This window comes from Neolamprologus multifasciatus, chromosome 11, assembly GCF_963576455.1.
Source record: "Neolamprologus multifasciatus chromosome 11, fNeoMul1.2, whole genome shotgun sequence".
NCBI classification, from domain to species: domain Eukaryota; kingdom Metazoa; phylum Chordata; class Actinopteri; order Cichliformes; family Cichlidae; genus Neolamprologus; species Neolamprologus multifasciatus.
In genome coordinates, this window is record NC_140449.1 from 18,452,104 (window position 1) to 18,474,743 (window position 22,640).

Below are 22,640 nucleotides of genomic sequence, written 5' to 3' on the forward strand. Positions count from 1 at the left end.
AGTTGAGGTATCTTTACCACTGATTCCTCCAGAAATTGGCTCAAGCTCTCTCTCATCTCCTTTATTTTGGCTGCAGACAGAGTTAATGATTCCAAAGGCGCAAGCTGCTTCTCTCCCGCTACACTGAACCAAAGTTTGATCTGAAAAATAGAAAGGAATTGTCAATTACTGAGGATGTTTTTTTTTAAAGAGATAAAAAAACAACAAGAAAAGCTCTGCAGAGCAGGTGGGAATATGGTACTTAATGTAAAAGTCACCTGCTGAGTTTGCTCGTCAAACCTGTGCACCTCCAGCAAGCTCTCTAACTGCTTCTGTGACTTGTTTGAAAGGATCACAAGCTTATGAACTTCTTCATCTACTTGATTGTAGAGTGCATTTAATATGTCAACAGTGTCCCTGAAAAAAAATGAAAAACAATATTCAGACAGGTTACAAGAAGTTTCTTTTAATCATCATGGGTACTACTCATTATGACCATTGGGCACCATTGCGTCCTATCATGATCTACCTGTAGTTTTCATTGTCGCAGGCTTCTTCCTTCCTGATACGGGCAAGTACAGTTCCACCTTCCAGACGGAGTCGGTTTAGACAGGTGTCATCTAGTACACACTTCATGAGATGCTTCTGCTTTTCTAACACCTCAGACACCTCCTGACATAAACACGGACAGGGGTAAATGGATGGTCACATTTACATAGTAGATCAAGGTTATTAACCTTCTTCTCTCTCTCTTTTTTTTTTTTACAAATATCCTGGAAACTAAGAATGAAACAAACTGTTAAACATTTTACTACAAAAAAAAAAGAAGCCAGCAGACATCTATTGTGTGTGAGTGGAGACACATAAATCAGCAGGCCAGACTGTTTGCAGGGCTTTGCTCTGACCTTAGAGGTCTTTAGGTTGCTGCTGGCGCTCAGTGAGCTAATAGACTCCTGAAGGGAGGTGATGGCCGCACTACAGCTGGCGGCAAAAGGTTCGATTTTCTGTAAGTAAAAGAAGACAAGAGGAAGAATGAAAGCAAGGGAAGTGAGACTGTTAACACCTACAGTGTCAAAACAGCGATATTACCAAATGTGAAACTGATCATGTTTCAACTGGCTTGCTGGTGGTGGAAGTTTGCCTGTGGGGCTTTCTGCCAGAACGCTTTTCTTTTTTCCCCCCTTTACATTATTTTCAGTACTCAGCTATAATTTGTTTTAGACAGCAAAATCCTTGGTTACATTAGTCATGTCTTAGTAAGAGTTCAAAGCAAACTTCTCCTATGTTTATCTGGCTTAGAGGTGCATTGCCCTGTAAATCTGGGTGTCTTTTTTCATTATGAAATCAAGCATCTAACCATGAAACTGGAAAAAAGGTATTACATACATGTTTGCACTCTACTCCAGTCGCCTTAGTCACACTCACCTGTCTGAACTGGATCCAGTGGTTGTGATCGTAGTGGAAGGTGCCCTCCAGGTCTCGTGTGAGCTGGGTTTGGTCAATGTACTTCAGCAGGGCCTTCAGAGATGACACGGTTTCTGTCTGGAGAAAAAGAAAAACATAAACAAACATCCAGATTTCAGTCACAGCACGTCTCCTGCACAGCTTAAAAAAATCTCTGTCATCACGGCTTGCAGTAACAAGATTAGATAAGAAACTTTCAAAAGTCATCCCTGTAACAAATGGAAATGAATTATTGCAAGTGTGTAAACAAAATTAGGCCTAGCCTTCATCAACATGAATACTGCACATTTATTCTATTTTTACCTGTACACTGATGTCTCTCTCGGGTTTGCTTGCTACCTCCTTGTCCGACAGGAACAGAACTGAGTAAAGTGCATGTGGTATTAAAGTCTAGAAAAAAACACATGAGCATGTTTTATTTAAGATAAACTTAAAGCACATAAATTATAATACAGCATATAGCTCTTATGCTATGAACAGCTAAGTACTGTGCGTACAAAGTGACTTCGGATGTTTGTGTCAAGGTTTACAGCATTATCACCTTTACATCAGGAAGAAATGTATTATCATAGTATGATATCTCTCCTGCGAGTCAGCTGCAGCCAGCCTGCTCCCAGCGTGTGGTTAAAAGCAGACAAGCAAGGACAGGCTCCTCTGCGAAAGCCCTGAGGCCAGCCTTTTTCAGAAAAATGTCTTGGAAGTGCGCACACTACAAGTTTAAGGTGTGCCTCTTAAAAAGAAAAAACGCGCTATGCCAGAGACAGAGAGGCAGAACAAAAGGAAATGTGTAAGGAATGAGGCAGTATTTTATCTCTGACAGAGAGACACATACCGGTAACATTACAGTGCAGGAGGCAGCAGAGGGCCTGAAAACTCTCCGGGTGTGTTGGAGGGTAATTACATGTTTTCCAGTGTGGGCTCACCTGAAACTCAGACAGCGATGACAACAGAGCTGGAACAGGCTGCTGCCTTCTGCAGTCTATTACAACAGTTATACCTTGATCACGCCTTTCTTTCCTAAAACCAAAGCACTACAGTTATTGTAGCATCTGTCAAACACATGATGGCATGTGATACAATATTTTGACACCTGACAAATTTGTACACGAACACAGATTTTTGTGATGATGAAGTGACACTTAAAGTTAAGTTTCAGACTTTCTAAGCAATTTTGGGGGGATGGATGTTGACCTTAAAGCAAACACATTGTGTTGTCTAATAAGAGATCTAATAAGGGATGAAAAAATATGTTCAACTATACTTAATAGAAAGACTTCTTTGTTCTATAGCTCCAAATAAAAGCTGGAATGGAAAGAAAACTGGAAAAGTGTTAAAAACACTAGCTTGGATGGGACCGAGTTCACCTTAGAAGTTAATGATAGGTGTAGAAGTCATTTTTAACCCAGACAAAATAAACCGGCACACTGCATGCATGACTTACCGCAGAGTTGAGTAGTAGTAGCTAAGTAAGCACGTCAGATCGTGGACGGTGCAGGTCTCACTTGCCCACAATGGAGCTCTTATGCACACCTGCACCACTGCTCTCCCACTACGGTCTCTGGTCCCTGGTAGAGAGAAAGAGATGGGGGTCAGAACTTAGCTCTACTTTCTTCCCACACCAAAAATATAACTGCTCAAGCTTCATAGTGATATAACAAACTAATGATTTTTAGAGCAAAAACGTTTTGGAAATGCCAGTTCGATAAAAAACAAGGAGAAATATCACTCACATAATAAAAACACACATTTTTAATGGTTTTGTCTAGGCCTCCCTTAGATAGATAGTTTAGTAGATGTTTCAGTTTCTATTGCTGTTGCTTTTTTAGCATCAATAGCAAAGTTTAACATTCCATTACCTTTACTTTTTTTTTTTTTGGGGGGGGGGGGGGGGGGGGGGGAATTTTTCCACTTAGGCAAGTAATGCTATGTGTTATTTTATTTTTGAATGATTTCAGTATTGAAAAAAATGTAAATAAAGTGCACATTTTTAAGATGCACAGAAATGTTGGAAATCAGAAACGTGATAAAAATGAGCAAATACGATCAAGATTAAAACTCATATATGGAAATTGATATTAATTAATGAGAAAATGGATGGATGGATGGAAATAATTTCAGTACAGGCTGATGGGTGAATCAGCTGTCCTTTACCTGGCAGAATCACAGCCGCTGATGTGAGCAGCTCCTGATTGACCTCTGACACCAGTTTGGGGAAGGTTAAATTATAGTCACATGATGAGCTTTGTACCGAGGCCACTCTGATTGTTGTCCCATTTGCAGCTTTGGGACTGTGTGACTCTTCTCCACTAGCTCTGTGCCGCCTGCTTTCACTGTTCAGGCTGTCGTTACGCTGTCCTGTAAAGACAAATGAAAAAATCTGAGCACTAGTCTGATGTTTACTAAGCAAGCAATCAACAACACAGTGCAATCAATAGAAATTAGAAGCTTCCTTTCACTTCTGTACTCTCTTTCCTAGCGGTGATACCTCATGAAAGTGTGTTTATTAGTGGCCAGCTAAGTGCACTCAATTAGTGAGTCATCACAGAGTCCAGGTGTTTAGTCAGGCTGAGTCACAGGCAGACTCTCATACCTGCACCTCCTCCTATTCACTTCTACATAGCTCAAGGCTCTTTTTACAAGAATTGTGTTCCTGGCATTTTTAATTGATACCACAGTTTACAGACCTGAACCTGAGGCTGCAAAGCTGCATTCTAATATCCACTCCAGTATCTCTACATCCTACAGGATACTTCATGGTGTCTTGGCCAACAACTGGGATGAAATGGACAGATGAGCATGCACCATACATAATTAGAATTAATCAACAGAAAATAGTGGTCCAGAAGGTAAAATCCCTGAAAACACTGATTTTATCATGTGTGATGTGACAATTTGCTGCTTTTCTTTGTTCCACATGATAACTAATTGAATTTTTGTGGTTTTTGGACAGTATATATGCCATTTTAGTTTTAAGTTTTTTAAAAAGTACTCCAACTATTAACAGAGCCTAAAACTTTACACAAACTCAGTGTTATGTCTATAATAAATTTGCAGTTATCTATCTGTGATGTGTTGTCTGTATAAGCAGTTTGAGTATTGTCCTGCTCTGTTCTGTGATAATAAGCCCTCCCAGCTCAGCCTCTATTGTCTTCAGAGAATTAGTGCATTTCCTGTGCGACTGTGTGACCACGCTTGTGTTTGCTGCAGGTTTCCTAAAATGCTTTGTTTTGACAGGAAGTGACAAAAGTAGGCTAAAGCTTCCTGTGTATTGTCCTGTGTCACAGTCTGCTTTCTATCTTCTGTGTTTGACACTTTTTTAAGTCATCAAAGACTAAACAAGCACTGGTTATTATCACTTAGTGATCACATATAAGATTCAGGATATTTGTTGGTTCATATCACAAGTAATTTAATCAATCATATAGTCTTTGTTTTTCAGACTTGTATGAGTCAGCGAGCTTTTGGGTTTCTATAGTTAAAAGACAAAGGCTCAATTTATAAAAGTCTGTTTTCCAAAAACATCCCCAGCAGCTGATTTGTTCACAAGTTAAACTTGTGTAAACGAGCAACCCATCTGGGATTGCTGCAGCCCCCATTCCTGATAAGGCTCATCTCACTATAGGATGCCAGTTTTTACAGAATTTACAGGACTTTCTATAATGTTGCTGGAAAAACCTGCTTGCCAAAAGCTGAAATTCAATCCCTCTGAAGTAATCTCTGAAAAATCTGATTTAACTACTGTATTTTTGCCCAGTGCTGTTTTTTCAACATAACTAAAACCACTTTTATTTTAAAAAACACAAATACTCACAGCTAATGTCTGGCACTGCCCGATGTTAAGTACTAGAGAATGAACAAAACTGCCTTTTTTAACCTCACATTTCAATTCACGGAAGAAGCTCTAAAAAACAACATGATTCCCTAGGTGGTACTCTCACATCACTGTTTTCCTGAGCTACCCAGAACGCACCAACAGAAAACAAAACAGACTGACAGCAGTAAAGAAAACACGGGATTGGGACTAAAGTGCTCTTTCCAGGGTTGGGCTGTACCTGTTCCCTCAACGTGCCAAAAAACACACAGAGTGGGCTGTGAAAGGTTATCTGTCACCAATCGGAACGAAGTAGCTGAGAGTTATGAGCACTCAGACTCCAACTGTAGTCATCTAATGAACTGTTATAATCAGTCCTGCTGCAGGCTGTTATTGCAAAACCACCATCTAGCTATTAAGAGGTTTTCATAACCTCAGGGTGTATTATTTGATTAGTGACATGATGATTTAACCATCGGTAAATCAATCCTGTTAAAACTGAAGATGTTTCAGATTCTGTCAAATTTTTGAAAATGCCTGTGCAGTTTTCTAATACTACAGGGTACTGTAGAGTTTACCAAAGAACGCTCAAAATCAGAAGTACAGAGGCATTTCTCAGAGATTTATCACAGATTAAATCATCAAGTTATTTAATCAATAACTTGGACTTTTTACTACACGCTGTCTCCCTCACATATCTTTATGTGGAATTCTACCCAGCCCATCCCCCTCGTTAACAAACAAAAAAAGCAGCTAGCGATGACATATCAACACTGTTTCTTTCCTTCCACCACTTGCTTCCACTTAAACTTAGAATTCATTTCTAAGTTTTATTAATCACAGCGCACTTACCTGCATGCACATAATTACCATGCACGTACTCTACTTACCTGCATGGCAAGGCCTTGCCCATTCAGGTAGGTACATACATGTATGAACTTATGCTTGCATGTATTTTTAGGCTACACTTGGTGTGGATTTTATCCTGACTGTGAAACACTTTTTAATTGTGTCTTTTAAAAAGTACAAATAAATTACTTTTACGATTTTATTAGTGAATATGTACTACAGCACCACCACAAGCCTGGGGTTAACACAATTTAAAGTGTCAGTGTTCACAGTAATGAAGGAAAATATGCAACTACAATACATCCTTAGTGTAGTAATAAATAGGCAAAAAGGACTTCTTGTGTCATAGAGATTGTTTACAAAATAATCCAGATAATGCTAATGATGTTACAAATGACCTTCTTATAGACTCTGATGGTTGACACGTCTGTCTTCTTGTCTTGTTAGAACTTAGAACAACATTTGATACTGCTGATCACAAGGTTTTCCTACGGAGATTAGAAGACGCTAATATTAAAGGAATCATAGACTCCATATTATTAGATAGACTCCTCTTTGTACAGGTAAACGCAAGGGTTTTTCATGTGTGAAATGTATGGAGTTCCGTTCTGTGCTGGGACCACTACTTTTTACATTACACGTGCTTCCCTTAGGCAACATTATTAGAAAACAGTGCATATACTTGCTACCCAGATGAAACTAGATGATACAAATCAATTAGTTAAACTACTGGCATGTCATAAAGACATACCAGCCTGTATGCAATTTTCTTTCTTGTTACATTTGGTCCTAAAAATCTTAGAAGCACGGTGCCCAGCTTACTCTGGATGGCATAACTTTGGCCTCTATTAACACCTTATTTACTATTTTAAAACAAATATGTAGGACTGCCTTCTTTTATCTGCACAACATTTGCAAAATTAGAAACATCCTGTCTCATTCATTACTTCTAGGCTGATAATTATAATTCATTCTCATCAGGTAGTTCTAAAAGTTCCCTAAAAGCATTCCGTTTATCTGGAACATTGCAGTAAGAGTACTAAAAAGATGAGAAAGAGAGCATATTTCTCCAATATTAGCCTATTTTCATCGACTCCCTGTATTTAAAATCCTTCTCCTGATATATGAGGTCTTGAATGATCAGGCAGCACCATATCTTAAAGACTGCACTCTTACTTCACTGTCAGACTGCAGGCGTACTTGTATTTCTTAAGAGTTTCTAAAAGTAGAATTGGAGGCAGACCCTTCAGTGCCGAGTTTAAATTTGTGAGACAGACACCCCCTCTCTACGCTATCAATACTTTCCTTTTTGATAAAGCTTATAGTTAGGGCTGGATCAGGTGACCCTGAACCATCTCTTTGTTATTCTACTATAGACTCAAACTGCTGAAGCACTCTGTGTGAGGTGCTTTTCTTAGTATGTTTTGTCCTGTCTCCTTATGTTCTTCTTTTTCTTTTCTCTTTCCTCTCATCCCCCAACTGGTTGCAGCAGATGGCTGCCCCTCCCCGAGCTTAGTTCTGCTGGAAGTTTTTTATTTTTTGTTAAAAAGGAGTTTTTTCTTTTTACTGTTACAAAGTCCTGTGCTGATAGGGGGGGGGGGGGGGGGGGGGTGGACGTAGCTTGTTTGTTGGGTTTTCTCAAGGATACTGTATGATCACCTTACAGTATAAATTGAGTTTAATTAATGCTCCTGATATCCATCCGAGGTTAGTTAGCACCAGCATATTTATGTATTGTTTATCAGGTGTAAATAGGTATTTTAGCCATTTGGTTCGTTCATTCCTGTTTCTTGAGAAATTTCTTAAGTACCCGCTAAATGAATTGCAGCAATTTTGCCATGATAGGATTTTCAGGACGTGAGCCACCAACTGGCTCTTTTGTCTTTACATTTGGCTAGGATCAATTAATTGCTAGGTTTGCTGTGTTCATGACATTACTGATCATAATCGTGATTATATATAATGACTACATTTTAAATACTGCACTTGAAATTTACTTCAAGTGAAAAGCATAAAAAAACATTTATAAGCAAATGTTCTTTATGTATTGGTCCAAAACATGACCAACGTTTATGACTTTAAGTGTAATTTTTGTGCACTGAGGTTTAACATCAGGACTTACCCAACTCATCCTTGCTGTTTCTCCTCTCAATCCCAGGAATTATGGCCTCCACATCCAGCTTTCCGAAACGAAAAGCATAGTTTAGTTTTTTGGGTGAAATTCCGGCTGATCCTCCAGAAGAAGATCGTTCCCGGTGGCCTTTAACCTGGCCTGCTTTGTTAGTCCTCTCCAGTGACTTGGAGCGCCTTTCTGCTCGTCTCTCAGCACTCCGCAAACCTCTCTGTAAGTAAAGTAAAGGTGTGCTGGGTCTGGAGTCATCACTGCTGAGCCATCCCCGGCTACCTAACCTCCGCGATGAATGTTCTCTGGAGGAGGTCTGCGTGTCGGGACTGTTACCCGGTGTCACAGTTCTCTCTCTTAGGGTAGCACTATGCTCTGAGCTCTCCTCCAAGATGGATTCAGAGCTCGACCCAAGGGTCATGGGATTCTGTAGTGCTTCCATGTAAGATTTTCTGAAAAGTCTCCTGGTCTCAAAAGTTGCAGAGTCTCTGTGGAGACGGCGCCGAGGGCCTGGGTTACTGAGGTCTGTGCTGAAAGAGAGCATCTTGGACCCCAGTCCTCCCTCTCTTGCACTGCTGTCCTCACCGCCCTTTCCTGTACTACACTCCTCAGTGAGACTTTTTATTTTAATCTTGGGTATAGCATTGTCAGTTGTGCTGGTGCTATGACTCTCACTGCTAGAGTCCATGCGGTTTCTGTTCGGGGAGTTGGGCTCAGAGAAAATGGAGTCAGCTCCCTGAGAATGCAGGGACTCTCTGGAGCTGCGATGGCTGTCCAGAGTCCCCGTAGATCCGCTGGTGCTGCAAGTGCTGAGATGGGCACGGAAACCACCTCGGCTGCAGTGCGCTTGCATTATAGCGTCTGCTGTGTTGCTGACAAAGAGCGGGTTGGCCACGTTCTTCCACGGTGTCCTGAACACAGCCGTACCAGTGGTAAGCAGACAGTTCTGTAGCGGATGCAGGTTTCGGTCACGTGTTACATTCTGTAAGAACTCAGCTGTGAAGATGCTGCCGTACATGCTCTCTGAAATAGGGATTTCTGCAATGGCCTGCCCACTGATCGACAAACATTTTATCACTAGCTTGGCAGCCTTGCGTCCTAAAGGAACAATTTGTAGGTAGAAATCTCCTTGCTTTAATCTGACTTTATGCAGAGGTGCAAGCTGCAGGACAACTTTCTCATGGATGCAAAGAGGCCATCCCTCATGATAAAAGAGCAAGCCTCTGAACTTTACCTGTGAAGAGAAAGAGAAGTCAGTCAGTACTCCCGTAAAACATTGTTATCATATATGTGAGTCATGCCTCAGCTGTGGTACGACTTGGATCATTTCAACTGACATCTGCAAAGCAGTATTTAAACACATGTTTAGCTGTAAAGGCAAGAGGCAAGGTGTTTTCATGGGGCGCACTGAGTGAATCACTGTCAGCTAAAGACGAAAACCTGTCTGATCAGGCCCGTTTTCACAGCAACCACAACACAAATCCGTGTTGTGACAGCATGAAACCCTAAGAGCAAAAACACGGTGCTCAAGGGTTGGCTTTTTTCATCTCTTATGAATGTCATGGCAAAGGCTAAGGATGTGATCTTCCTCCGAAGCCTCTCATATTGCCTACATTACAAAGACTCTCATGCACAGCAAGCAGTTCTCAGGGGCTAGGCTTAGATGAAACTATTGCTCTGTGGCTATTGTCACAGTGTAATCACCAGAGAGATGAATGCAGAGGAATAAAGTTTCAGTGCTTTGGTGATAGGGCCCTAACCCACAGCAATCAAAGCTTTTGAAAGGGAATATAGAATTTCATGCTGGACCCTAGAGTCCATGGCTCCCTCTCAAGCACTCCACAGTTTCCCTGTGTTTCGCTATTCAGAGAATGATGGCTGCTTTTCAGCTTGTTGCCTGTTTCCGGAACCATTAATCAACTCTGTTTCAGTCTCACTTTTCCCACTCAGGAAAAATATTCACACTCAGCAGAACTGTTCACAATTTAACTTCTAGTTGTTTATCTCTTTCCAGACAGTGAGATAGTTTTGGTTTCTTTTCTTAAATCCCCATGTCCTCTTTCTATATTTCTATTCATCTTCTCTTCATATTCAAACACAGATTGGAATAATAAACAAAAAAAAACCAGACATATAAAAAAATACAGACATTCTTGGTTTCCTCAATTTAACCTCAGATACCATTACTATCAAGCACTCACACAGGTTTCTTTCTGTATGATCTGTAGGATCCTCTTGGCAGGAAGCAAGAAGTCGATGAGGCAGCGGAGTCCGTCTCCACGATATTGCCTCTCCACCACGCTGAACAGCTGCCAGAGGACGGTGACAGCAGTGGCACTGAAGGGACGGTACAGGGCAGACAAAGTGCTCTGGATACAGTTGTCCAAAGACTCAGCGTCCTGAGAAAAACAAGAGACGGGTACATAAACATATAAGCAGATGTGAGTCTAAATAAGTGGCTTCCAGTCTTTTTGACATGGAGATTTTGAGATATTTTTTAATGAATTGCCAATTTTTCCTTTTCCAGTTGTAAAAGCAAGAATTGAATAAAAGCAACAGTCTGACAATTTTGTGTGTGTGTGTGCGTGTGTGTGTGTGTGTGTGCCATCCCCTTGCCAGTACTTTTTACAATTCAAATATGTCTACTTATAGCCTCAGTGCTGTGTAAAGGAGTTTTCAGATTTTTGAAGTTTCCTGGATTTTACAAGAAAAGGAGAAGAGACAAACATTTCATAGTAAGATGTTTCTTGAAGTCACAGGTTAGTAACTCCTAGTCCAGACAGCTTGTAACAAATTCCTTGAAAGGCAATGCATGCAACGACAATCAAATAAAAGCTATCTGTGCACAGTATACAAATATATAACTAGATAAACATATGCATGTAGGATCCCATTTAGCCAGACTGTCAGGAAGTTTGAACATGACAGGGAATATCAGGCATCCCGGCAGAGGGGAAACACCTGGTTACCATGACGTCACCTTCAGCTAACACAAACAGGCAAACTGGAAAGTCCAAACTGGACTCCAGTTGCGATCAGGACGGTGGAACATGACCTTCCAACAGCATCCGTGTTGCCACATAGTATGATCTGACCCCTACATGACCCGGGCCACCGCCATTGGTCCCCCAAACTGCATGTCCAACACAGTTTGACTGATGATGAGGACAGGATATTTGGGATTACAACAGATCTGAATGAGGATGACCTGTAGTAGTAGCCGGAGTCATGGTTCAAGCTATGACCTTCCTCTGTTCTGTCGGTGCCAAGGCCAAACATCACTCCAGTATGTGTCCTTCCTGAATGGAACATAGCCGTGGAATAGAGACATCTGTCTCTCATGATAAGCGCATAGATAAATAGCAATGTCAGGAAATGTCTCACATATAACAAATTTGGGTGACACTTTATAAGACAGCCCACGACTAAGGGCATAATATTCCTGTATGAACTTATTTGAAATTCTAATGTTTACCGACAAATATTTAAAGGTAGGTACACATTTATATATAAAAGTTATGTTTTTTTTTAACAATATAAATATTATAAGTACCGTTCTCCCTTTTAAACTTAAAAGAAACAAATTATAGACCTATGTATATACAGTAAAGTAAATTTATTTACTTAAGTTTACTCTTTTTTCTCCTTTTACAATCACTGTTCAAATATAACTTTCAAAATGAGTAAATTAAAATAAAAATGCATTTATATGATGGAACAAAGACTCGAATAAATAAATAGAAATGTATAATTAGAAATAATTCAATCAAAATTGAACACCAAAGAATTGACCCTATAAAGTGGGGAAATTGAATCGTATAAAATCCATCAGGCACATAATGAATATTAAATGATGATATTAAAAAAAAGATGTAAAAAAAAAAAAAAGGAAATTACTCTTAAAATTACTCATGAATGATGTAAAATTACTTATACATCAATTTAAATTTACTAACACAATTTCTAATGACACAATTTAGTTATAGTATAATTATTTTTTCCTGCAAAGACCTGCCGTTTTATGCCTTTATTCTAAAGTACGTAGCTGTAAGTATATAACTACACTGTAATTACAAGTAAAATAGTTGAAATTCTAGTTAGTTACAGGCGAATTACACCCTCAGTAGGGGGCTGGATAATAAAGTGTTACCACTTTGCAAGATGTTGACCAACACAGGGCTTTAATATGCAGCTCCTCGATGCATTTTGCTACTTTCAGTTGAATCTCTATGCGACATTTGCATGTAAATAGAAGCTGCCGACAAATCAAGAGATCGCCTTTACTCTATTGAGTTTTGGTGGTCAGACAGCCCATGTTTCACCCTTTGTAGGATCTGTCTTGTTGATCTAAGCAGTGCAGCACCATCAATTAGAAGAGAGTGAGTACAGTTGAGCGCATTCGTACACATGCCACGACTCTACTACAAGGCGCTCATTGTGCACTCCGCCTCTCTAAGTGGTATGTGCAGTACAGTGTCGGTGGCCTGAAACAAAACACCCACTTCCATTAGCAGTCAGCTTGCTTTAGCGAGACAAAAACGTTTCTGGGCATTAGTCACTGTTGCCCTCAGGAGGAGAGGAGTAACATGGTGTTTTATTGGAGGAGAGCTAACAATGGGAGGAAAGCCTCGGCCGCATATTTCGGACACACCAGCAAGTTTCAATTCAGGTTCCTAAGGCAGAAAAACAAGGGTAGTGACAGACGCAGTGTTTTGAAGAACAATTAGCCAACATTACGATTCAAAGGCTAGACATCGTGTTGCGCAGGAGTGGCTGTATATGTAATCCAGTGCTACAGTATGGATACAAAAAACCCGCACTAAAAATAACAACAGATGGATAATCCATTGTTTACACTCAGAGTAGTGACACATGTAAATAAAATCCTACCTATGGTAGGAGACACAGAACTTCCCACTGGCATGAAAAAAATGGAAGCTTTTCATTAAGTGTCACCTGTCTAGCACGAGATATATTTGCACGTCTCAGCAGAGTGACCAAGTTTAACCACCAGCGCTGAGCCTCCCATCCGCTCTGAGCCACACAGGAATGCAGTGTATATAGCTGTGTATGTCTAGCTTCAGAGCTTCAGGCAGGACAGGAGCAAATTGGGAAGTCCCAACCTCTCTGATGCCAGATCTTTCTAATGGGCTGCTTGTTTGATGGCAGACTGAGGTGGTAATTAATGGCTTTAAAGCTCAAGGTGGGACACATTTGTCTGTGCCATCAGTAAACAAGCTGTCAAAAAGGTGATCAGAGCAAATGGGATGGTTAAACATTAAAGGGTTTTGTCTCTTGATAAAAAAAAAAGCAAACCCAGAGGATTGATCCTGGTTACGTTTGACCTTTTCTGTTTTGTTAACCCCCCTCCTTTTTTATAAAGTTAAAGATATACGGATGGTGGTGAAATGCTTGATTAGTTGGTGATTCCTCTATTGCAACGCTTAATGAAATCATGTGTCAAGACTGAAATGTCGGGCAAATAAGGAAAGAAGTGTATCAAAACCAAAAGAAAAAGCAAGAGACACAGAAGCAAACACGAGGTGGTCACTGACACATTTAGTGGGTCAGGGACACAAAAGACGCTGCCTGCCAGGACTCCAGTGGAGCATGAAGCCACCAGGGGAGTGTAACAGGAGAGCCCTGGAGCCCCCACAGAGGCTGCTCGCTAACCAACCTGCTAACAGCCTCAAAGGCAGCGGGACGACAAAGGCCACAGGTTGCTCAGACCTGCCCCGCTGCCAGGTGCCAGGATGCCAACAAAAGAGTCTAGTGAGACCTCCCCATTAAGCCCGCAGTAAGTTTCAGCTTTTGATCTGTACCAATAGAAACCCTATCTCATGAGAGAACGACAGTAAGAGGAGAGATGCTGGGATGTGTGGTCAGACAAAAGGTGCACGCTGTATTCTGAATACATTTAAAAGCCACAGTTTCTGATTATGTCAAGGAGCCATAACAAAGTCAATGAGGTTACTTGAGATCGCTGTTAGTTTGAAATACGGCCCTTAACGAGGAGCTTAAGACATGTAATTACACATCAAACTGTACACACAAACGCCACACTCTCTGTGTACAAGACACAGCACACGCTTTGAGAAATAAAAGCATAATCATACTAATGCTGTGGTCCGTAAGAAGATTAGCTGTTGCTGTAAATTGTAGCGTTGTTATCTTAGCAGATAACCCGGCGAGACAAAAGGATTGTGTGATGAACACAGATAGGTGTGAGAGGTGAGGCGATAAACTGGACCACCCACATACCCACAGCCAAAAGTACTACTTTTACAGTAAAGAAAGTAGGGGTGTTTCTGATTCAACATATTTTTTAATCTGGGTCAGTAAGTCGTATTATTTTGATTTATTTTTAAAAAAAATTAATAAGACCGACAAAAACTACCACTACTGATGGATTAAAGAGCAATTTTCACATATTCCCACAGTGTTTATGGAAAAGACTCACTTTATACCAGCAGAAAGCGACTAATGACTTTGCTTCAGGATGTAAACAGCACCGACAGGCTAGTTGTTCTGCCAGTGTGTATGAAACACTGAATCTCACACATTTAAATATTATGTTCAATTCAATAAAACTCATTAAGGAAGACAAAATAGTGAATGAAGGTCCTTCAGCCAATCAGGGCAGTGATAAGTAGTGACAACAGAGACAAAGGAGCCTGACAAAGTGTGTTGATACCTCTGCAGGGTAAATATAGAGTGGGTGCATTCCATTATAAGTGGGAGGTTGATAAAGATATCAGAGAGGATACAAACTTGTGTATCTCAGTGACTCCCAGAAATAATAGTCTGTTTATCATATCTTGCTTTCTCTTTTTCCCCCTACAGATAAAAGTCCACGTTTCTAATTTCTAATCATCATCAACACACACACGATCTATAACTAGTGAAGAAATAAATCTAAAACGCTCATCTTTTACAACTGCACAACAAAAGTAATGATACAGACAGGCCGTGCAAAAGGAATTCATCACCCTTTAAAGTGAACAGAGCGCTACAAACAAACAAGTCCATGTTATATTCCCTTAAAGGAGAAATGAGCCGCTGGATATATGTGCATATCGAGCAATAACATAATCCCGATCATCGTTCGTGTCGTCCTCCCTTTTCTTCTAACACAATGCATGTATGAAAAGCTTCCTGCTGTGTTTTGACTACACAGCGACAAGTCAAAATATCAGTCATCTCTGAACAGTGACATCAAAAACATCTACCGCCATAATACAGAAACACACACGCAATAAAGTGGCTGGGAAAAAAAAGGCAAAAAAAAAGTTCAAGCATGTGCAAAAACTTCCAGAGAGTCACCGAAATCCTGTAATTAAACACATTTCAAGCCCGTACCTTTATACACAGGTAGTTGTCACAGCTCCGTGATTTTGCTCTGGAGTGCATTTTGCCCAAAGGAAGCATTTAGCCACCAGAGAAACAATTCCAAAATTCAATAAATCACGTGTCTCCAAACTCCAGGTGAAAGACTTTTGTAATCCACACTGTGAGTGTAGTAAGTCATTGCTGTGGTATCAGTGGGTCCGGCACCATTTCTCTCCCCTGTCTCTCTCCTTTTCTCTATGCTGTGGTGTCTGTAGCTGGAGTAGACTAAACTTCAGAGCGTGAGAGAGGCAGTGCGCTGGCTTCCCCGTCACTCACCCTCCCTTCCTCCAACATAACCTCCCCCGCCCTGCTGCTTGCTTTTCTAATGAAGCTCCATCCAGCTGGACAAATGCACACTCCTGCAACTTCAAGCTCATCATTCATAAAAAAAAGACGGGGGGAAAAGAAAAAGGACACACCCCAACTGCCGTGAGCCCCAGCACTCCACCCAGCAGGCATCAGACGTTGACTAACTCCTCTCTGCCCTCCCTGACCCTCTACACCCCTACCTCCACCAGCTCCCCTCTACCCCTCTTGCCCACAATGGTCTCTCTTTGTCCTGACAATACAAATGGACTAGGGTTTCAGCTTATTCTGCTGCTTTTCAAAAGAAAAAAGAAAGGAAGACATCAGCATAGGATTGGTTGGCTCAGGTCACTCATTACAATGGCATTCCTCTTAAATATTGTCAGGGGACTGCCCTATCCTTTAGCTGACTCACAAACCAATGACATATGGAGACATCCTCCCGCTACAGAAGCCAGATATAACTTCTTTATAATGACTCTAAAAATGTTTTGAATTATTAAAATAGGTTTTACCTGATTCCATAATGAGGAATTGTGACAAGCACTGCAAAATATCCCTCTCTTTGACACACAAGCATCAGAGGTGAGCATATTTTTACAGGAGGAATGCAACAAAATGACATGTTTGCTAGCTGTGAATGGTAGCTCCTTCCCATTTTTTCCTAAACACAGGAAGTCCTTGTTCGGAGGAACGACATGCTCTGTAAGAATACACACTCTGTGTGAAAAAGATCACATTAGGTCAGTCTGTGCAAACAGGGAAGGTAGTGACGACGGGTAATTGAGTTTGCTTTATTTTTAGAGAGAGAGGCGCTGGAGTCTCATCAGATGTCATTAAAGGCAGACATCACAATGACCTGAGAGGCACAAAAAGACCCACACTGACTGACTGGAGTCTCGCACTCATTGTGGGCACACTCAAACACATACACACACACACGGTTACTCTCATGTTGACAGTGATACTCAGAGACGTTTATACTTTGGCGTAGTGCATTTCTGGGAAATGAAACAAAGAGGTTCCAGAGAGCAGATACTGTTATGCACTCAGTCTACATTTAGTCGTAGTATTATAGCTACTGTATAATCTTCTGTGTAAGCAGAAGAAGACATACCTCACATATGCACTCTGCAAATACACACTCCTCTCTCTCCTACTCGGAGTGTGTGTGCTTGGACTTAACCTATAATTTCTGCTGCCTTGCCTTTCCACTGGGCTGGTTTCAGTAGGTCAGAGTACAGATTTTCTTCTTTTATGTCTCTCCCTTTTTGTTGTTTTCCTTCTTTTTAATTCATAGTTATCCCATTGAGTTAAAGTTGCTTCACATAGGCAACAAAGTAGGTCAGGTTTATATATATATATATATATATATATATATATATATATACACTACATGTTTACAAAAAAGAAACATTGTTTAGCTACAAAAGTAGTGAATTCAAGTTAATTCAGAGCTGCCTTGACAGGTGTCCACTGTGTTTGTGTCTCTAAAACACGTTTATTAGATTTTCAGCACTGAGTGATATTAAATTTGGTTTAATTTCTTTTTATAAAACTGGCAGTGGAGTAGTCAGCAGCTCTAATCTTTTTATGGCTCCAGCAGATCAGAATTTTCATGGTGTACAAATACAGGGATTCACACAATATAAGACAGGCTGCATACAGACACTCTAGTAGTATTTCTACTACACGCACCTCATCCTGCTTTGTCGTATTTTTACTCTACATAGGGATACTGTTTACAAAATGAGCTGGAATAAGCTCCAGAGCCCAAGCTCAGGATGCTGATTTGGATACGTGGTTAAGAAGATCTAAGAAAAAAGGGACATGAACATCAGGTTGTGCTCATTAAGATTTGAAAATAGTGAGTGACACTATAAATTTGTCATGAAACTGTGTACTGAGGTCATAAATAAAGTGAAACATAGCATCCTTTTTTCATAGACTTCAGCGCAGTAGGATGTCTTTTTGCAGCCCTTTTGGAGAGTCTCCCCCTGCTGGCCCTTAAGAATAATACATGTTTAATGCACCTTTCCACTCGCTTCATTTTTGAGACCTGGAATCTAGCTTTTATACATATCGTTTTATAGGTCTTTTATTATGCGATAGAGAAGACTTCATCTGTCTACATTCTGCATTCATACATATCCTTTTTGGGATTGTGGAAAAATGTCTCAACTGTGGCCACAAAAAGAGACATCAATGCAGCCCTGCTGCACTGCAATAAACAATAAATAAAATGCAACCTACAGCCAAAATGTATATTTACATGCAGGGTGATTTATTCCACAGTGCTGATGACCTTGTTCTAAAGACAAGAACACATCCATCTGTGAGCTCTAGTTGTATGTACAGTGTTTTGATTCAGATCAAGATAGCAGTTAAGTTCAAGACAGTAGTGCATGTTTGCACAACTACATAAATAAAACTTTTCCTGTTGTTTTTCCATGGGCAACCATCAGGTTTTAAAATAGCCTTATATACGCAGGCTTCTGGTAAACTACATTTATGTGATCTGAAAAGGCAGATATGGTCAGTCCCAGGGGTTGGTACGCAATCAGATAAACCTATCAAGGGAGCAAATTAGTCAGATGACACAAGAGCTGGAGTTTCATCATTTTTCATCATCATATCTTACAGTTTTTGAAAGATGAAAATAGAAGACAGATTTAAGGGGAGGGTGAACAGAAGATGTTTGGATAAAGATTGAAATATTTTCATAGCTCTGCTTTAGATGAGTATAAACACACACAGGCAAAGTGTACACACAAACGCTCGACTTAAGGCAAAAGTCAAAAGTAACTCAAGTGCATGCCCTGTTGCTGATAGACGAGCGGTCATTGTAATGAAATCGCACACACAGAGACACACACACACACACACACCAAACTGTGGAATGTGACACCTTGGTCCTACCTCACTTCATACCAAAACCACACAGGCCACTAACAGCTGTCATGAAATCTTAAAACTTCACCCTTTTTCCATCCTCATAAAGTCAGGATGGCAACAACTGTGGCAACACATCTTTAAAACAGCATAACACACAGCATCAGTTTAAAATAATGCATCTCTGAAACAGCTCAGAGAATCCACAACAACTAATATTTTTTTTATTAAACTTCTCAAAATGCCAAATAGCAGTGATTTGATATCTGCTAATATCTTGTTTATTCATTCCACAACAATTTAAGATTATTTAAGAAAAGCAGTAAATATTCTGTCATAACTGAACAGTTTTATTATAAAGTCGACATTCGTATTAGCTTCTTCCAGTCAACTGGCTGATCGATTGGTCTTTGCAGCCTCAGCCTTAGCGTGTTACTGTTAGCCCAAAGCCCTTGCTTGCAGCAAAAGTCTCAGTGTTACACAAAAACAATCCAGAAACACAACAGCATTTTGTATTAAGTTTCATACTTACAGATCTGCTTTTGACTTTAAGGCAGACAAGCTCAGGAAATGTAGAGGACAAAGTGAATGAGTCATCACTCTCCGTCTGTCCGCCTCACACAACCTTGAGAACTCACATCACATCACCATCCAGTCTCACAGACCCTGAGCTATTGCCCCCTTTGCTCCTTTCTCAAACTGTTCCAGTTCCCGGGAACTCTGAACTGAATCGTTCCCCTTCTCGTAGATAGACTCAACTGGACTGCTGGACATTTCAGATTGACTACCTCTGTATACAAATGCACATAGCTTTACAAACAGTCACACTGCCATGCCAACCCCCAGCTTCCTCTGCCATGCCAGAGTGCATGTAGACCGAGACCAAAGTCAGCATGCATCTTAAATGCCCATTAAAAACCTCAGGCCTCCTGTATAGATGCTGTATTCCGCTGATGTCGTAGTTAGGATCAAGATTTACCGCCACCTTTAAGGCAGTGTGGTGCAGCTGTTGCGCCGACATCCCCACCATATTCGTGCTCTTTACTGAGAGTAAACATTAAGAGAGTATGCCACCTGTCATAGCCCCCTAATGTACCTTAGCCCCCTGCTGTGCGGACGTCTCACTCCAACACAAAAGCCAGTGTTTTCCCTGAGCATGCGAGCACAGGTGGCTGGAGGAGGCAAGGTCGGGTTACAGCAGCAGCTCCCACAGTTCAAACCATCAAGGAGCCAAGGCAGACAGACTAAGCCAGACTGAATGTACCGAGGACAATAAATACAGTACGGCAAGCAATAGTGGTACATAAAGTAATCCCTGTTGTTAAATCACAGCTACTTGTTAGTCTGGTAGACCACGAAAACAAAGACTTCCCTCAACAACTTGACATTAAGATTGAGATTCTTTATTTGTCAATACAAACATTGACTAAATAAAATCCATACTGCCTACTGATTTCACTGACTTTCTGTTTGTCTCTGTTTGCAACTAGACAACATGAACTAATTAGTGCCACTGATTGAGTCAAAAAGATTTAATATGAAACATTAAATATAGAATTAATCACCATTAACTGCCTGTCCTCTATCTAAAATACTGGTTGAGGAATAACAATGACAGACTTTAGCTTATTTAACTTGTCTTTTGAAGAAATTGCATCCTATGCCTCAGAGATTGGACAGCAGTCAGTACTTGCAAACACAAATATACTCGTAAACCCAACACTCAATCCTAATGCTAAAAATCCACCACAAAAACCAGGACTTACCTTCTTTTGCCTAGAACACATCCAACAACACATGTGGGTGTTTCTGGCTCTGTGGACTCTGAGGAACTGGCAGCTGGCTGTCTAACCAGAGGTGAGGACCTGCCCCCAAGTCCCAGAGGAACCTGACATGTTACATCAAATGCACGGTTTTGTTGGCTGAAGAGAATCACAATATTAAGGTTAGCCAGGCAGAGAGTTTCCCAGCTCCACCACCCACCACCCACCACCCCCTCTCCCAGGCATCCCAATTCCTCAGCGGGGCGTAACCCATTCGTTTTATCTGCACCCATCTCCCTCCTGTGTGTACACTGTGAGGGGAACGCACAGGAACTGGTCTGGCATGTTAACAACGTCTAGATAAATATACTCTACCTGTGCTTTCCGATGCCCGTCTTTCATGCCATACTTTTAATTTTTGTTTTTGTGATATTATTGTGTACGTTTCCTTAAATCAGACACACCTTTTGTCACATTTCCCACCCACTTAAAAGGCTCTGATCATATGTAAACCCCGGGAAACCTCTAATCTAAAGTGTTTAAAATAAAGGGTTAAAGGTGAATGTCCCAATGAAGAGATCAACAGCACTGCCGACCTGCTGATCTAAAGAGATAATGCAGCCAGAGTGCAAACTGCCTCCAGTCCTTTTGATGGCAACAGATGTCAGCCTGCATTGTTATATGGATTACTTGAGCCACTCAGCAAACACCTCCAGGTGTGCATTCCACACCAGGAAGGAAAAAGGTGGAAGCCACTCCCCTGATTCAATAAAAAGTGCTGCCTAGCCTGAGCGAGAGGCTAGGCTGATGGAACTGGGTTAAGAGCTAATGCAGTCTCAAAAGTAGCTTCTTTACTCTATAAACTGAATCTATACCCTTTATATGTACCCTTTGTGTAGTGCAAGATATACGTCAAGATAGTTTATGTGCTCTTAGAAGAAGGCAAGTATGACGAATGTCTAATCTTTGGTCTGAACTCTACACCTGGTCTCCACAGAGTCTTTAATCTTTGGAGGAAGACTCAGAAATTAGAGGCCATGCTACCACTTCCCTTAGAAAACCTGCAAATAGGGAGTGAAAAATATTCGCCACAACTAAATCACTAGGAGTCCAGTTCATCTGTATGGAGGCCCAAAACTGCCAAAGTAAAAAAACTAAATAAATAAAGCGTTGTCTCTAGCAGCCGTGGCAGTAGATTGACTTGAAATGACAACATTTTGACTTGATTCTCAAAATGAACAAGTTTTTTTTCTTAATGTGTCTCTAACACTCCTTCAAACAATAATGAAAACGTCTATACAGGAAAACCTTCTATATAAATTTCCCATGTTTTGAATTTGAATTTACATCTTTATATCTTTATATCTATTTCCCTAAATGTACTTTTTTCCTGTATGTTTGTTTTTGCATTTCTTTTTGTTATCAACGAGGCCTAACATATAAACTGTGTCACCAGGATCACGGCAGAAATGTCTGGAAATTATCAAAGAAATGAGGCACTTACATAATCGACTGAAAATAATACTCCATCACTGGTATTTTAATATTATTATGTATGCATAATAGCATATTAACATATTTATTGACTCCTTTATATATGTATATCTATCTATCTATATATATATATCTATATATATATATATATATATATATATATAGATATAGATATAGATATATATAGATATATATATATATATAGATATATCAATAAATATGTTAATATGCTATTTTTTACGACTTTTTGATGATATACTCACAGTCTATGAACTACCACTTGGTATGTGACAGCATATGACTACAATAAAAATGTCTACTTACCCCTCTGTTATGTTTCCCACAGCATGACAAGTAAATAACAACCAGAAATAGTCCGTCATTTGCCGCTGGGTGGTGACAACTTCCTTCCTAGTTTCATATCACTGCAACTTAAACACGTCTGGGATTTTTGGCAGATGGTTAAAATAAATGGGCATTTTTTAGTCAGTCATGGGAATATTTCAGTAACATCATTAAAACATCTGTCCTTTGAAAATGAAAACAAGTGTGAGTCTTTAAAACAAACCTG

General features: G+C 40.3%; 1 protein-coding gene across 3 annotated transcripts in view; it reads right to left on the reverse strand.

Moving 5' to 3' along the window:
- plekhg4b (pleckstrin homology domain containing, family G (with RhoGef domain) member 4B) overlaps positions 1-20,749 on the reverse strand; it is a 29,386-nt gene extending 8,637 nt beyond the window's left edge. For 2 of the 3 annotated variants that reach the window (XM_085176416.1, XM_085176414.1), the window contains exons 1-12: positions 15,585-17,274; positions 10,427-10,624; positions 8,226-9,459; positions 3,595-3,798; positions 2,885-3,008; positions 2,367-2,460; positions 1,747-1,833; positions 1,405-1,521; positions 885-983; positions 509-651; positions 258-396; positions 18-140 (exon numbers count right to left, since the gene is read on the reverse strand). In XM_085176416.1, coding sequence (XP_085032542.1) covers positions 18-140; positions 258-396; positions 509-651; positions 885-983; positions 1,405-1,521; positions 1,747-1,833; positions 2,367-2,460; positions 2,885-3,008; positions 3,595-3,798; positions 8,226-9,459; positions 10,427-10,624; positions 15,585-15,653 — 2,631 coding nt within the window. In that variant the 5' untranslated portion in view covers positions 15,654-17,274. Of the gene's footprint in view, positions 1-17; positions 141-257; positions 397-508; positions 652-884; positions 984-1,404; positions 1,522-1,746; positions 1,834-2,366; positions 2,461-2,884; positions 3,009-3,594; positions 3,799-8,225; positions 9,460-10,426; positions 10,625-15,584; positions 17,275-20,578 lie in introns of those variants that run through there. The other variant, XM_085176415.1, reaches the window with a different exon arrangement.
- Positions 20,750-22,640: the final 1,891 nt, after the last annotated feature.